This window comes from Platichthys flesus, chromosome 7 (assembly GCF_949316205.1).
Source record: "Platichthys flesus chromosome 7, fPlaFle2.1, whole genome shotgun sequence".
In the NCBI taxonomy this organism is placed as follows: domain Eukaryota; kingdom Metazoa; phylum Chordata; class Actinopteri; order Pleuronectiformes; family Pleuronectidae; genus Platichthys; species Platichthys flesus.
The window spans coordinates 25,299,336-25,313,492 of NC_084951.1; the positions used below are offsets into that span (position 1 = coordinate 25,299,336).

Genomic DNA, 14,157 nt, shown 5'->3' on the forward strand with positions numbered 1-14,157 from the left:
ATCATGAGTCAAATATTTCGAATTTCATAAATTAATAATCAACATATTTGTATATATATATTATTCGCTGTTGTTATAGACTCAAATATTCAAAACAATTTTATAATCACTTTTAATTTGTGTATATAAATATCCCCTGGAGACACTGATGTCGTCCAAAACTTCCAGACTTGAGAAATTCTGTTAAAAATACCTTGAAATTGAATTTAGTGAACAATGAGAAAGTCTTCACTTCAACACTTTTTATTTTTGCAGACCAGGATCAGTCCTCCGAACTCTCTGTGTGTTTTACTGATTCCAGGACGGGGTCAAAGGTCGGTGCATCGGCTTATTTGGCCGTGAAAAGGAGACAGTGGTTTGTCTCCTCCTCCTCCTCCTCCTCCTCCTCCTCCTCCTCCTCCTCCTCAGACTGTGAACCGCTGGTGATGTGGACTCGGTGTCTGGCGTCCGGGTCTATCTTTGATTTGTTGTGTGTTCCAGACGCTTAGAGCCGGTCTGGCCAAACGCCCGTCTGAGTATTTCACTGACTTCTCTGCAGTCACGCTGTTTGAACAAGACCGTGCAGGATTCTGCCTCGTCTGTTGATAACCAACCATTTGTGTGTTCACGGGTGTGTTTGGGACACACTTGAGTGTTTTTCTGTGGGTGTGTGTGTGAGGGGGAGGGGGGGGGATAGACATGACGAGGTGAGGAAGGGTTTTTGAAGGAAAACACGAGGTTGTGACTCAAAGCCACCGTGAGCTGCCCCCCCCCCCCTCCCGCGGCCCCCTGCTGACGGATGAGGAGCCCCGGTGTGTTACTGTGAACGTAACTTCCAGCTGAGGAGAATCTCGTCCGGCTGCCAAGTCAGAGACGAGCCTCGTGTTACGACAGGAGCTCGGAGCGTCTCTGTGTGAGTGGAGTGATGGGGGACATTAGAGCTGGCCCGGGTGATTAAACACACTGTACCTGGACGTCAGCCGCAGACTCAACAAACACTGAAGTGCAAAGAGGACGCTCGGCGTGGGACAGCCGCTCGGCCCCCGCGCCATGCTGTGTACTCAACGTCTCCATCAGGCGAGAGGTTGTGTTGGCTTTGATTCCATGTCTGTTCCATATTCTAATATATATCAATGTGGACTTTAAAAGATATCATAAGTAACTTGTGTTAAACCCCAGAGAAATCGACAGTTGTATTCATGGTGAAGACAAACATGAGTTGTGTTACACGTTTTGGAGTCAGCTTTGTTGTGCGTTGTTTGTTTAGCATTGTACAGGATCAAATGCTCCTGGCGTATGAATAAGAAAGAAGAATTATAAGAAAATATTGTAACTCCCATGATGCCACACTGCTTCACAACATCATCAGACTAGGTCTTCTGTTGTTGTTTTGACTGAGGACCAAGGGGGTGTGTGTGTGTGTGATAATGGCCTCTTTGAACAATGACAGGGCGTTTGTTCTGTGGGTGTGGGCACCACCATCCCAAAGTGTGTGTGTGTGTGTTTGTGTGTGTGTGTGTGTTTGTGTGTGTGAGTGATAGATTAATAAATGTGTGGGAAAAACTCCACTTTTCACAATATGTCCATAATAGGTATGATTCAGTTTTACTCCAGTGTTTTTCTATCAGCTGCAGTAAAATAAGTGTTTTACTTGAATACTTGAATATGAATCTCTTCCCTCTGAACTCAGCCCCACACACTCACACTCACAGTCTGTAATCAACACACAATAAAAGCACGGACCTGGAGCCTGATACCTCCTGGTGAACTCTACCTGTTTTTACTATTCACACCTACGTGGATGATTATCGCCTTATTTTGGGAATAATCTCTTTCTCCTGAGTTTTATTAGTAAATATTAAATGAGCAATACAAACAAGGACACTCAGCAGAGCAGATACAGATATTCATTAAATACACTATTAAATACATGACCAGAAAGAAGTGTTATCAGCCATGTTAGTATGTACAGGGATTAAAAATGCTTTTTTGGACAGAAATCATCTTGGTAGTTCACAAACTCAATGTACGAGTGTGACCTTGGTAATTAACACAAGGTGATTAAAGCCGAATCCTTGAGGATAAGTTGTGAGACGTTAATAACTCAATGAGATGAGATCAGAAGTAAGAGATCTGGTTAAACACTGTTGACACACAGTGAAACCTAGGTCTCTCTCTCTCTCTCTCTCCCCCTCCCCCCCCTCCCTGCAGTTACACTGGGACATGTAGGGAGAGAAACTGTAGCCTGCGGCTCACCTCACCTCTTAACTCCTCGACCTGATGCAAGCGTGTGCACGGTGGTGGTACGTGTCGTTGCACAAGCGTTAGGTGTGCTCTGGCAGGACAAGCTGTTCTGCGGGGGGGGGGGGGGGGGGGCTCGGAGTGAGGCAACTCTGTCAGGTAGCAAACCTCCAGGAAGTTCCAACCTGTGTAGATTTTGGGGTTTAGCATAATAAACCAGGAAGTGCTTCACCGAGCAGATCCCTGTCGGAGCTCCCGGTGATGGATGGGCCTCGTATCACCACGAGTCAGCTCTGTAATCTGGATTTGAATTTATATCCGCTGCCTTTCCCTCGGTGCGTCATGTAACTCCATTTCCATTTTCCCCGAGGATGTGGCGAAGCTCCTCCTGCCTTATTTAGTTAGACGTGTTTGTTTTGTGATGGCGGTGAGGGAATCACTGCCAAACTGAGAAGCCAGGCTGGGGCACTAAAACCAACGTGTGCCGTCCTTAACTCTAAATCCTGATGAAGACAAGTTTGACTCTGGACTTGATACGACCGGGCCACAGGCTCACTTCGCTCGTTGCGTGCCAGTACTTGGCGGATTAGGTGTTGAGGTCATAATCCTGATTCACCTCGGTGGACTCCAGTCATCTTCACTTAAACAAGACTGGCTTTATTACAGCTGGGTGACTGGTGTGCTGCTTGATGATACAGCCTCGGAATGGGCATGTCTGCATTTGCAAGTCCTTCTCTGTGATTGTGTGATTGTGTGTGTGTGTCTGTGTGTGGTTTTATGTGCATGTTTGCAGGATGTGTGGAAACCAGGGTGCATGAGCAGGTGCCACGTGGCATTGGATGTGCTAAGCTGAGACGAGGGCCGCTGTGTGTTCTCAGCTGTTCGGGAAGGGTGTGTGTGGGTCTGTGTCTGTGTGTGTCTGTGTGTGTCCATGCATGCATGCAGTGTTTCATCAACAGTCCCACTCATGCTCCCCTGAACCTCTGCACTAATCCGGGCAGATCTGAGTGCAGGCATGCGGGGGGCGGGGGGGATGGGGGGGCAACACACACGCGACTCACATGACACATGTTGTCTCGCACACATTCACAAACTGGCAGTGTGACCCCCCCCACACACACACACACACACTGACTCGTGTTGCGTTCGGGGGGAAACTGATCCAGGTCCAGATTTCAGTAAAGGCCTCATAGTGTCAATCCTCTCTCTCATTGGTCGGCATGTTGTGTTTGCGACCCACGGATCCGTCAGTTGTGTGTCTCCCGTGGAGTGTCTCCTCTTGTTGTGTGTGTTTGGTTCCCTCACAGAAACGTTCCTTCAACTCATGATGCTCTTGTTTCTCTTGGTCCAGCCTCAGATATTTTCCTACAGGAATGTGGACGCCCCGGCTCGGTGGCGAGGCGGCCTGCCCATCTGGCCGATTATCTAAATATGGCATGTGGTTCGCTTGTGCTCCTCTGGCCCCCCCGACCTTCTCCACACCTCCTGGAGAACATCCCACCTGGGTGTGACGGCATATTTCGCTCCGCTACGTGAAAAGGTGATGGCGTTGCGTTGACTTCAGAGGAGCAGGAGTCGCTGCAGATTCACAGCTTGAAGCCGTCTCTGTGAGTTGAAGTCCTCTGCACCTGCATCTGGTCCAACATCTCATCCTACATGTTTCCTTTACAGTGGAGCGTTGTGTAAACTGTCAGCTTCAGGAACGATGTGACTCCGAGGAAGTGAATGGCTCATGGTGGAATGTTTTTAGTTGGTTCTTCTGTCCGGCTTTCCACCATTTTGTCCTAGAATCAAATATTCCAACTGACCTGAAACTTGGACAGGAGCCCCTTGAAGTTTCCTCTAGCGCCACCAGCAGGTCAACAAAAGGAGTTCCTGCAAAAGTTCCTGCACTCGAAACGTGGCTTAACTCAATCAATCAATCTTTGCATAGCCCATATTCGCAGATTTGTCTCATAGATTTTAACATCCTCTGCTCTTAACCGTCAACAAGAGTAAAACTACCCAAAGAAAGAAACCTTTTAAAAGGGACAAACGTAGAAACCTCAGAGAGACTCACATGTGAGGGATCTCCGTCCCAGGACACTCAGAAGTGCAACGGATGCTGCAAGTTGGAGAACACATCAATAAAATAACATCTACAACATTGATGGGAACATAAATGAAGAGCTGCATCAATGTTTGAAGGATTCTGCTGTTTGTCTCATTCATTTATTAAACCTTTGCTGTTGGAGCTAGAAAAAAACAAAACAGAGCTGGAAGATGACAAAAGGAGGAAACAAAAAAGTTGTGTGTTTATTCTCTGTGTTCATGTGACCCAGCGTTTGGAAACTAACCAGTGGTTTATACTGGTGTTAAAGGATAATTCTGGTTTATTTCAGATGCATTGTCAGACTTTATAAAAACACCCGACTTGTCTGAACTGCTCGTGTTTCGTGCCTCGGTGCATTTCGCTGCCGTGGCGTCACCGTGTTCCCAGATCCCAGCAATTACTGGAGTGCAGTGTTGTGATAACAGTGAGAAATAATAGACAGAACCATGAAAATAAGGCCCAAGTTGTAATAAAGTGGGTTTATCCTTTAACCCGGCTGTGCTTATTGGAGCAGATCCTGTCATGTTCCCCACGGTAAACAAAGCCGTCCTCTTGTTGTGCTTCGCCCTCCGTCTCTCTCTATTTAAAAATCAGTCTCTGGTCGGGTGTCTGCCCGGGTGCAGTGGCCCCCGAGAGGAAGGGAGGAGCCGGTGCCGCCGGTGGCAGAGGACAGGGCAGAAGGGGGGGGAGAGGAACAAGAGGAGAAGACCCTGGCTGGCGGAGCTGGGACTGGGCTGTTTAATCTCCCGGCAGGGCCGTCAGATGGCTGTGACAGAGCACAGGCACCAATTAGGCTGTGAGATTAGGAGGCTTTGTTCTTCTGAAAAGCTTCTGGACGGACCTTGTTGTTCCTGTCCCTCTTGCTTCGGGTTTATATCTTGACTGGGACTCCTCACCCTCCATTAACCTTGTCCCCCCCCAACCCCCCCACCCCCTTCTGCCCCTTTAAAATCTGCGATTACACCTGGCTAGACAGGGAGAGGAGTGGATTAATAAAGGCAGCGGGGCTCGACAGGGGCACGTTGCCGGGCAGGTTAGTGGGGGGGGGGGGGGGGCGAGGTGAGGAGCTGGATGTGTGTTGGGGTACCAGGCGGAGAGGGGGGGGGGGATTTGTGTTGGGATCTGATTGCACGTTGTCAGAACCATGTGACAATGCACATGTACAACAATGCATTTGCTTCAGATCGCTCTTTAGACTGGCTTTTTGTCGAGCGTCCACTTGTTGCATATCTATAGTTGTTGTGTTTACATGAAAAGCTCGACTCTCTAGCTTGCACCCCGCCCGGTTGTGTCCTCCTGGGTGCAGGGAAACAATCACAGGAAGTACATTAGTGGGACCTCCATTGTATCTCCCCATATATCCTGCCTTCCTGCCTTGGGTGTGGGTGATGGCGGTGAAGGGGGAGTGAAGAGATGTAGAAGAAGCTTCCTGACCCGCTGCTGAGGTGAGGGGAAGAGTGTGTGTGTTGGTGGTGGGGGGGGGGGGGGGCGATCTGTCTGGCCCGAGGCACAGAGAGAGATCCTTAATCCTCCATCCTTCTGCCGCCTGTCGCCCTCGGACGTCTCCCAGTCGCTGCACTGAGGTCAGTTTTTGTTGCCACCTCCTGGGACATGATTGTTGGATTATGTGAGTGTAAGCTGTTCCCAAATCAGCACGTGAGGTGAAAAACTGACTCTTAAGTCAATTAGATGTCTTTCCAAAGAGCTTGGGTGGGGGGGGGGACAGATGGTGGGAGACAGGGGGGCAGGGGGGGGGGGGTCACCAGACCACAGGAATGCCTGCGGTCGCCTCTGTGGTCATTTAATCGTGGCAGAAACAATAGTGAGCTGTTTATTCTGAGTGTGTGCGACTTTGGCCCGCTCTGTACAAATGTTGTGTACTTGAGAGTTGTGTTGATCTGACTTTCTCTTGCCCCCCCCCCCCCCCCCCCCCATGTCCAGGTTTGCCACCACCCGGACTGCCAGGACCTGAACAGCAAGAGCCCCCTTCATCTGTGTGAGTCATGTGACTCCCGCTTCCACTCGGAGAACACAGACAACATGCACTTTGACCGACACCCGCGATTTGACTTGCAACCTCAAGGTAGACGCTCATTTTGTTTTTGTTTTTGGTTACGTTTCCTTCACTTTGTAAATATCAGGAGGTTTTAGCTGACGTCTAAATAAGAGAAACACTGGACATCCCATGTGTTTGTTGGAAATTACAATTTTTGTTTAATCTAAATTTCATTTTACTGCTAATTTAGTTAGATTTCTGCTCTGAGAAATGAGAAGAATAGAGATTTTAGACATAATATAATATTGTGATGATCCATAGTGACTCACCACAAGCTACAGGACAGTGGGACAGTGTTTGATTCTCCTGTAGACACGTCTGTAGGTAAAGTCTGGAGAATCGAGTCCGGACTTTACCCAGAGTTCGTCTTTCACACATGCACAACACAGCGGGGGGGCGTTCACAACAACAACAACAACAAATCCGCTGCATTATTCAGGTGAGAGGCGGAACAGCAGACAGAGGCAGGAAGTGACATATTAACTCCAGATCACATGATTCTCTTAACAACACACAGACGCTAGTGTCGGCTCTTATCATCACAAACTCTCTTCACATCTTTGTCGGTGTCTCCTACGTGTGTGTGTGTGTGTGTGTGTCACCGTTTTCTCACGGGGAGATATTTGTTTTCTGTCCTTTGCGTGTCAGAAGCTCGCTGTGAGTCCTGCTGTGTTCACACATCTTATTCTCCCGGGCTTCAACAGACCATTACACTTGGAGGCCAGAAGGAGAAAGTTTGTAGAACTAACAAAGCGTCTCACTCGGACGTTTGTGTTTACACATGCGACCTCCTCCAGATAGAATATGGAGGTGGATCTGCAGTTTTCATGAAAAGCTTATTTTTATTCACGATGTCAAGGAGAAGCACTTCAATACCCACAATCCTCAGGGGTAGTAGGGACGGTTGTGACTTAAGGATGTTTACCATCGCTGTGAAAATCATGTCATTCATCATCTCTACACACAAATTAAATACTATAAAAAAGAAACAAACTACAACATATAACAACACTATTTTAACGACTAATGACGAGGTTAAATTCAAAAGGGATCATTTGCAAGGGAAGATGGGAAATGTAGTTCCTTCCCTCTTAATTAATGAAGTGCATCGTCTTTTCTGATCCAGACTGTCTTCCTCTTGTCATGGCTGATAGGAAGAAGGCAACATCCCTGTTAGTCCTGTCTGTGACTGGTGGACTGTTCCTCTGACTGGCGGTAGCAGCCGTCAGTGGGCACAGCACCAGACCAGTTCAAACCAGTGAACTGAATCTCAGAGGTCTGGAAGGAGGCTCGTTCTAACACTGCAGGGTTTTTGAGAAGTTTTTTGAGATTTGAGAAGCTTCGAGAATCCATCACTTCATCGTTTGTGCCTCCGGCCTCAGCTCAACGGAGCTCAATTCAATTCAGCTTGTTAAATTCAAAGCGCTAAAATAAAACAATCTACAGGAAAATGTCTGTCCAAGAAAACAGAGCCCTGGTTCATCGACAGATCCACTGTGAATATCGTTCATGGGAAATATTTTCTGAAAGTTCTCATTTCCCAAAAGTGTTTTCTCTCCCTTTGGTTTGTTTGTTTGTTGTGAAGTCGGAATGTGGAAAAAATCCAGGACACTCTTAATAAATCGTGTTTGTGTGTTTAGAGCTTTTAAATGAGGCCTTGACACATCTCTATAAACAATAAAGAGCAAAGAAAAGCTGTGACGTGCATGTTAACGACTTAAAAAAAACTTTTGTATTCGATAAAAAGTGGTGAGGTGCACATACAGTTTGCAAGATGCTATTTATAGCTCATGGTGAAATTCTGTTAACTGGTTTATATAAAAAAAATGATGATAATGATGGACTCTGATCCTTGAAAGTAATGTGAACCAACAACCTGTTGACTCTGTTGTATTTTGGTGGAGGCAGATACCTCAGAGATGAATATTAAATAAACAGTTGCTGCAGGACTTGTCCGACAGAACGACTGACGGTTGTGTGTTCTTGACCTTTAGCCTCCATCCTGGCTCGGAACGTGTCCACGCGCTCCTGTCCCCCACGCACCAGCCCCCCCTCCGACCTGGAGGAAGAGGACGAGGGGACCACCGACCGCGGGTCAGTCACCCCTCAAACCTTTTTTATTTCTGATGCCTGTCAGTGGATCTGTGTGATAATGTGTGTGTGTTGTGTGTCACTGGTTTGCAGGGAGCGTAAAACCGGGGGGCTGAAGCTGGTGAAGAAGAAGCCGCGGAGACGCCACACGGACGTAAGCAATTACACAAATGAACTCCCTCACCAGAAGCCAGACTCTCACTCCTGTTCCCTGGAAGACTTTTACTAGATTTCGGAGGAAAGGGGGGGTGTACCTCTCCGTCTATTCAGTGACTCATTTCTTAGCAGAAGAAGTTTTTTTTTCACAAATTCGATGATACAATCAGAGTGGTTGTGCAATATGACAGCAGCCCCCATTGTCCTCTGCAGCGATGACGTAACAACGCTATCTCCTGCTAGCTGCTCTTTGTCCCCGCCGGGCCGGGCGGTCAGAAGGAGCCCCCCCCCCCCGTGGATCTGCAGCTCACTCAAGCACCAGCCTGGGGGGGGGCGACAGAGCTGCAGCTAAACTAACAATATGTCCTCCCCCCCCCCCCCCCCCCCCTTTCCTCTGCAGGACCCCAGTAAGGAGTGCTTCAGCCTCAAGTTTGATCTCAACGTGGACATAACCACAGAAATTGTACCTGCGATGAAAAAGAAAACACTGAGGTGAGAGAAACAAATAGAATAATGATATAAGTATCTCAGGACGTGTAGAGTTTGACCTTGGAGATGTTTTAAGTTCTAGGATTTAACAAGATAAATAATCAACCTCTTCTGATTTGATATCATCTCCTCCCTTGTGTTGCCAGAGAGGTTCTGGGACCAGTGTTTGAGAGGAACGGCATCGAGCTGTCCCGGGTCGACCTCTTCCTGGATCAGTCCAACACGCCTCTGTCCCTCAACTTCGAGGCGTACCGCTTCGGAGGACACTACCTCAAGGTCAAAGGTAAGAACTCTTCAAGACGTCCTGGTTATTTCTGTGTTGAGCTTGCATGTTTATCCCACATGTAGATTGGGGTTAGGTTAATTGGAGACACCACAATGACCATAGGTGTGAACGGTTCATATTGTCAAGCCCTGTGATTCGCTGGCGATCTGTCCAATTGGCTCCAGTGACCTTCAGATGGATACACGTTATAAATAATGGTTGGAGGTCCTTTTTAAGACTCTCAAAATATTGAAATAACTGGACTGGAGATCCACAGAGCTGACTGCCCCTGATTTATCACAGAAGGCCGAGTGATGCGGCGTGAAAAGAAATGTGTGTGAAGTTGAACATCAGAGAGTTTTATTATTGGACAGACACCGAGGAGGAGGAGGAGGACGTCTCCAGATCCAAAGAGATAAACTGTCTGATCCAGAAAATGCTTGAGGAACGGCACCTGAAGACGTAGAAGATTAATTATTACAAAATGACTTCACAGCAGCTCGTTACTCACACGATTAGACACTCCAGTGAAATATGGCTGATGTAGTCGATAGGCATGAAGTGAGCCTGTTATATATTGATTTTAATAAATGCTTAAGGAGTTTCTTCTCTTGCACAATGCCTCCTCGCACAATTAAATCTCACTTTCGCCGACGTGCAACATATTTCTGAGACGACTCGGCCTTGAGGTTTATCTGCAGAATCTAAAAATCACGAAGTCTGGGACCCTGACTGCATCTTAACTAAATATTAAACTGCCTTCATCTGCCACATCAACAACAGAAACAACTCAATTTCTCAAGTTCTATTTGACACTGCCTGAACGATCGACTTCTTCAAATCCTCCACGACTCCCGACCACGCAGCCGTTAACTCTTCGAGCGGCGCCGCCCGTTGGAGCACGTCTGTAAAAAGCGAGATCCAGAGCCGTGACTAACTGCTCCTCCCCCCCGACCCACACCTCCTCACCACAGTCTGCAGTTACACACACAGTCTGAATCACAGAGGTCGCGGGCGAACGGTTCCCAGCTGTTCGGTCATGTGACGTCTCTGTTGTTCTGCTCCGGAGCTGTGACACATATTAAATCGGATTTAATCGCTGTCCTATAATTAACGGTGGATCAGATGATCACAGGAGCCGCTCGGCAGCTCCTCTCGGTTAGAAAAAGCTTCTCATCTTTTTTCGCCTCAGAGCCGGTGACGACTTCAGGGTGTCCGTCTGTGAACACGATATCTTAAGGACGCAAAGAAGGAGTTTCTTCTTATTTGGTACGAATGTTCACTTGGACGAACAGATGAACCGATCAGAATCTGGTGGTGAAAGGTCAAAGATCAAGGCTTCTGTGACAAATCCCCTCTGTGGTACTTGTGACTGTTCACTTGGACTCACGGAGGAGCTGATTTAGATTCGGTGTATCAAAGGTCGATGCCTTGTGAACACGTTATCTTGAGAACGCCTCGAGAGAATCTTTTCAAACTTCGCAGACATGCTCACAAAGACACAAGGATGAACTGATCAGATTTGGTTTTTCAAAGGTCAAAGGTCAAGGTCACAATGGCCTCTTGAACACAGTCTGCCTTAAGAGGACTTCTTCAAATTCAGACTAGTTACTAACTTGGACTTAAAAGATGAACTGATTAGGTTTGGTATGAGTGTGTAGAAAAAAATTATGTAGACTGAAACTGATCCCATGAAGGTATCTCTGGTTTCTCACTGGGGGGGGGGTTCAGGCCTATAACTTTAACTTTTTGTTTCACTCTTACTGTTTTCATGCTTGTCACAGCAGGAAGCTGTTTACAGATTAATAGTCCCGTTGTTTCATATCTTTTGGATGTAATAATAGACAATAAACAGCAAATATCAACTGAAGGGTGTTTCTGCTGCTCCCCCCCCCCCCCCAAGCAGCCAAACAAAGATTTCTGTAAACAGTTTTTAAAGGATTCCCTCTCTCCTCTCCTCTTTTCCTCCGTTCAGCACGGCCAGGCGATGAGCTGAAGGTGGAGCAGGGTGTGAAGGACATGAGGTCTCTCAGCCTGCCCAACATGAAGCCCTCCGGGGGTCAGGGCCCCTACATCCTCACCCCGGGCAGCGAGCGGGTGGAGCACGGATCCCTGGGACGCAAGGAGACCTTAGATCTGCTGGTGAGTGAACATGTGGCCGAACGGGAACGTGGCACGGTCGTATTTCTTGTGACGTAAAGAAAAAAGAAAGAGAAAGAAAGAGGTCTCAGACTCATCGAAGTGAAACACACCAGCCCTCCTGTAAACCACAGACAGACACACCCTGTGACTCCTTCTCTTCTGCCACACCCTCCCTCACTATTTTCCATAACTTCATCTCCTCTTCCTGCAATTCCCATGATGCCTTAGTCTAGTGCAGTATCTCAGGGTAATCCCATCATGACCTCATTATCTGCTCTATACACTGCAAACCTGAGAATGTCTTTTTCTGGATTTCCTCTCCGGCAGCTGCGTTGTGTCTCTTTTGTCGGCACGTGTCGTGTACGTACATGCCGGCCGGCTCCGCTGCTGCCGAACGAGCGCTTGAACTCTCCTTTGACGAGATGAGCTCACTCAGGAACACTGTGTGCCACTGCAGCACTTCCTGCCGCTACAGGAAGTGGCTGTTTTGTCCCTGGTGCGAGGTGCTGAGTGGCCGACGGAGGTCTGCAGGATCCTGGTGCACTGGGCTGGAAATAGGGCAGACAGTCATCAGGTTCATGTGGGGGCGTATTAACACAACTAGTGAAACAAGTAGTGTTTTGAATCTGTGGGATTGTTGCGTTGGAACCTGATAACGTTTGGTTTCCACTCTTGTCTGTTTCCTAGTTGGATAATTTGTTTGTCAGCAGGATTATGCAAAAAAACAACTGAACAGATTTTCCTGAAACTTGGTGAAAGGATGCGTCACTTTTTTTTATGCATTGCATCATAAGGTGTTTGTCATTTTCTCTAATTTCTCAGTAAATAAATCAGGAATCTCGATGAAAAGAATCTGACGCATTTAAGGGATTAATGTGTCAGATTTGTGTGTGTGTCAGAAGGATTGAGCAAAAACTAGTGATCAGATTTCCTAGGAACTTGGTGAAAGACAGGATGAGACACGGCCAAGAAACTATCTCTATTCCTTAAGATATTATATCTATCCTTCTGTACATTTTACAAAAATACAAAGGTAGTTCCTTCGATTAAAACTGTTATAAAATACATTATAAACAGTGTTGTTTAACTAAAACGTAAATTGCTCCTTCTACACAACAGTGCTGTAATTTTAGAAGTTGTTGCTCAGCATCATCCATCCCACTCTGACAAGTTCACCAGTCTGACCAGTTCACCACAGTAACGTTCACAGGACCGTACATGTTGGATTGTCACTGGTGCGTGTTGAAGCCAGATGTGTCACGGTTGCTTGAATCCTCATAACGTTGTCACTGAACTGCACGAGTGTGTACATGTACAGAGGGAATCAAACCCTCTAGTTAAAAGCCTTAGTGTGTTTTTGTTCTGTCAATAAATAATAAATAGCTGAAGTTAAAGTAGTTTAGTTTTTGTTTTGCTGCTCTCTGATGAACAAGTCGTTAAACACTCGGTAAGTAATTAGAGCCATTAAAAGGTGACACGTGCAATCCCACTGAACCCACTGGTGTCTCTGCTGCTGCTGTGGGCAGGGAGACGGCGAGGACTTGCTGGAAGCCACTGAAGTTAAACAATCAGACTTTATATAGTTGTAATAACCTCACAACCTCATGTGTTGTGTTTAATTTTCTTTGTGGCATTAAGTGATTTTTCCAAAGCTCTGAAGCACCTCTGCTCTGCAGGTGGAGCCTCCCAGTTTATTTAACTGGGAATGTGCAGAGTAAAGTCTCTGGTCGTCCTCAGGGGGGCGATGATGAGCTGTTTGTGGCTATGCTGAGATCTGACAGGACACAGTTTGTACTGCAGCTGTAAACATGGTGACAAAAACACGTTACTCATCAGCACCAGAGGTTTTCAGATCCTTTTATTTGAGTATAACATGCAACAGAAGCATCCTGTAAAAATACCCACAGAAGAGTAAACACTCAGAAAGTCACTGGAGTAAAAGTACTGAAGATTATAATTGTTATAAATGTTAAATCAACACAAAGGAAAAGAATCTGAGCAACGTAAGACACAACTTTCATGCTCAACTTTCACCAAATATAATATACTTAGAAAGTCAAAAGAAAAAGCCCTCTGTTACATCATTGTACCGTTTATTTTTAGTAGTAGTATTAGAAGAAGTAGTATTAGTAACAGTGGAAAAAACAGGAAGAGTCTCACGATGTTATTTTAAAAGTCTTTTGAAATTTCTCATGACTCAGTTGGGTTGAACCATTTGGAAAAATTAAAAAAAAAAGTCTGGAAGCTGTGAGGTTGGAAAAGCTGTGAGCTCTCCAGACCCAGGTGCACTGTGGGTAATGTAGTTACCAGGTGTTGACGAAGAATGTGTGGAATTAAGACGATGTCTGGATCTGATGCAATGATTCTCTGATCCTTTTGTCAAACTAATCATTGTTCTGTACCTCAAAGTTTTACTTTAATACTTTACTCAATCTGTATTTTCATCTCAGGTGAAACTGACCTTTGAATAATTAGAATTTCAGGCTTGAACATGAGAATAGAAGCAAAGCTCATCAAGGTTCATTGACCCTTTAATCTTTTACAGTTGTCTGCTCAGAGCTCCATTTCATATTTCATATCAAAGCTGTTTGTAGCACTAAAACTCTTGTGGGCACAGAGAGCCGTCTCTGCATTTCCATGGCAGCG

The 14,157-nt window shown here is 46.4% G+C and overlaps 1 protein-coding gene across 9 annotated transcripts in view; it reads left to right on the forward strand.

The window, feature by feature from the left end:
* Positions 1-14,157, forward strand: part of plekhg5b (pleckstrin homology domain containing, family G (with RhoGef domain) member 5b) — a 60,580-nt gene that overhangs the window by 29,218 nt on the left and 17,205 nt on the right. For 8 of the 9 annotated variants that reach the window (XM_062391843.1, XM_062391844.1, XM_062391841.1 and 5 more), the window contains 6 exons: positions 6,254-6,395; positions 8,363-8,462; positions 8,553-8,613; positions 9,016-9,107; positions 9,251-9,387; positions 11,345-11,511. In XM_062391843.1, coding sequence (XP_062247827.1) covers positions 6,254-6,395; positions 8,363-8,462; positions 8,553-8,613; positions 9,016-9,107; positions 9,251-9,387; positions 11,345-11,511 — 699 coding nt within the window. Of the gene's footprint in view, positions 1-5,808; positions 5,896-6,253; positions 6,396-8,362; positions 8,463-8,552; positions 8,614-9,015; positions 9,108-9,250; positions 9,388-11,344; positions 11,512-14,157 lie in introns of those variants that run through there. The other variant, XM_062391846.1, reaches the window with a different exon arrangement.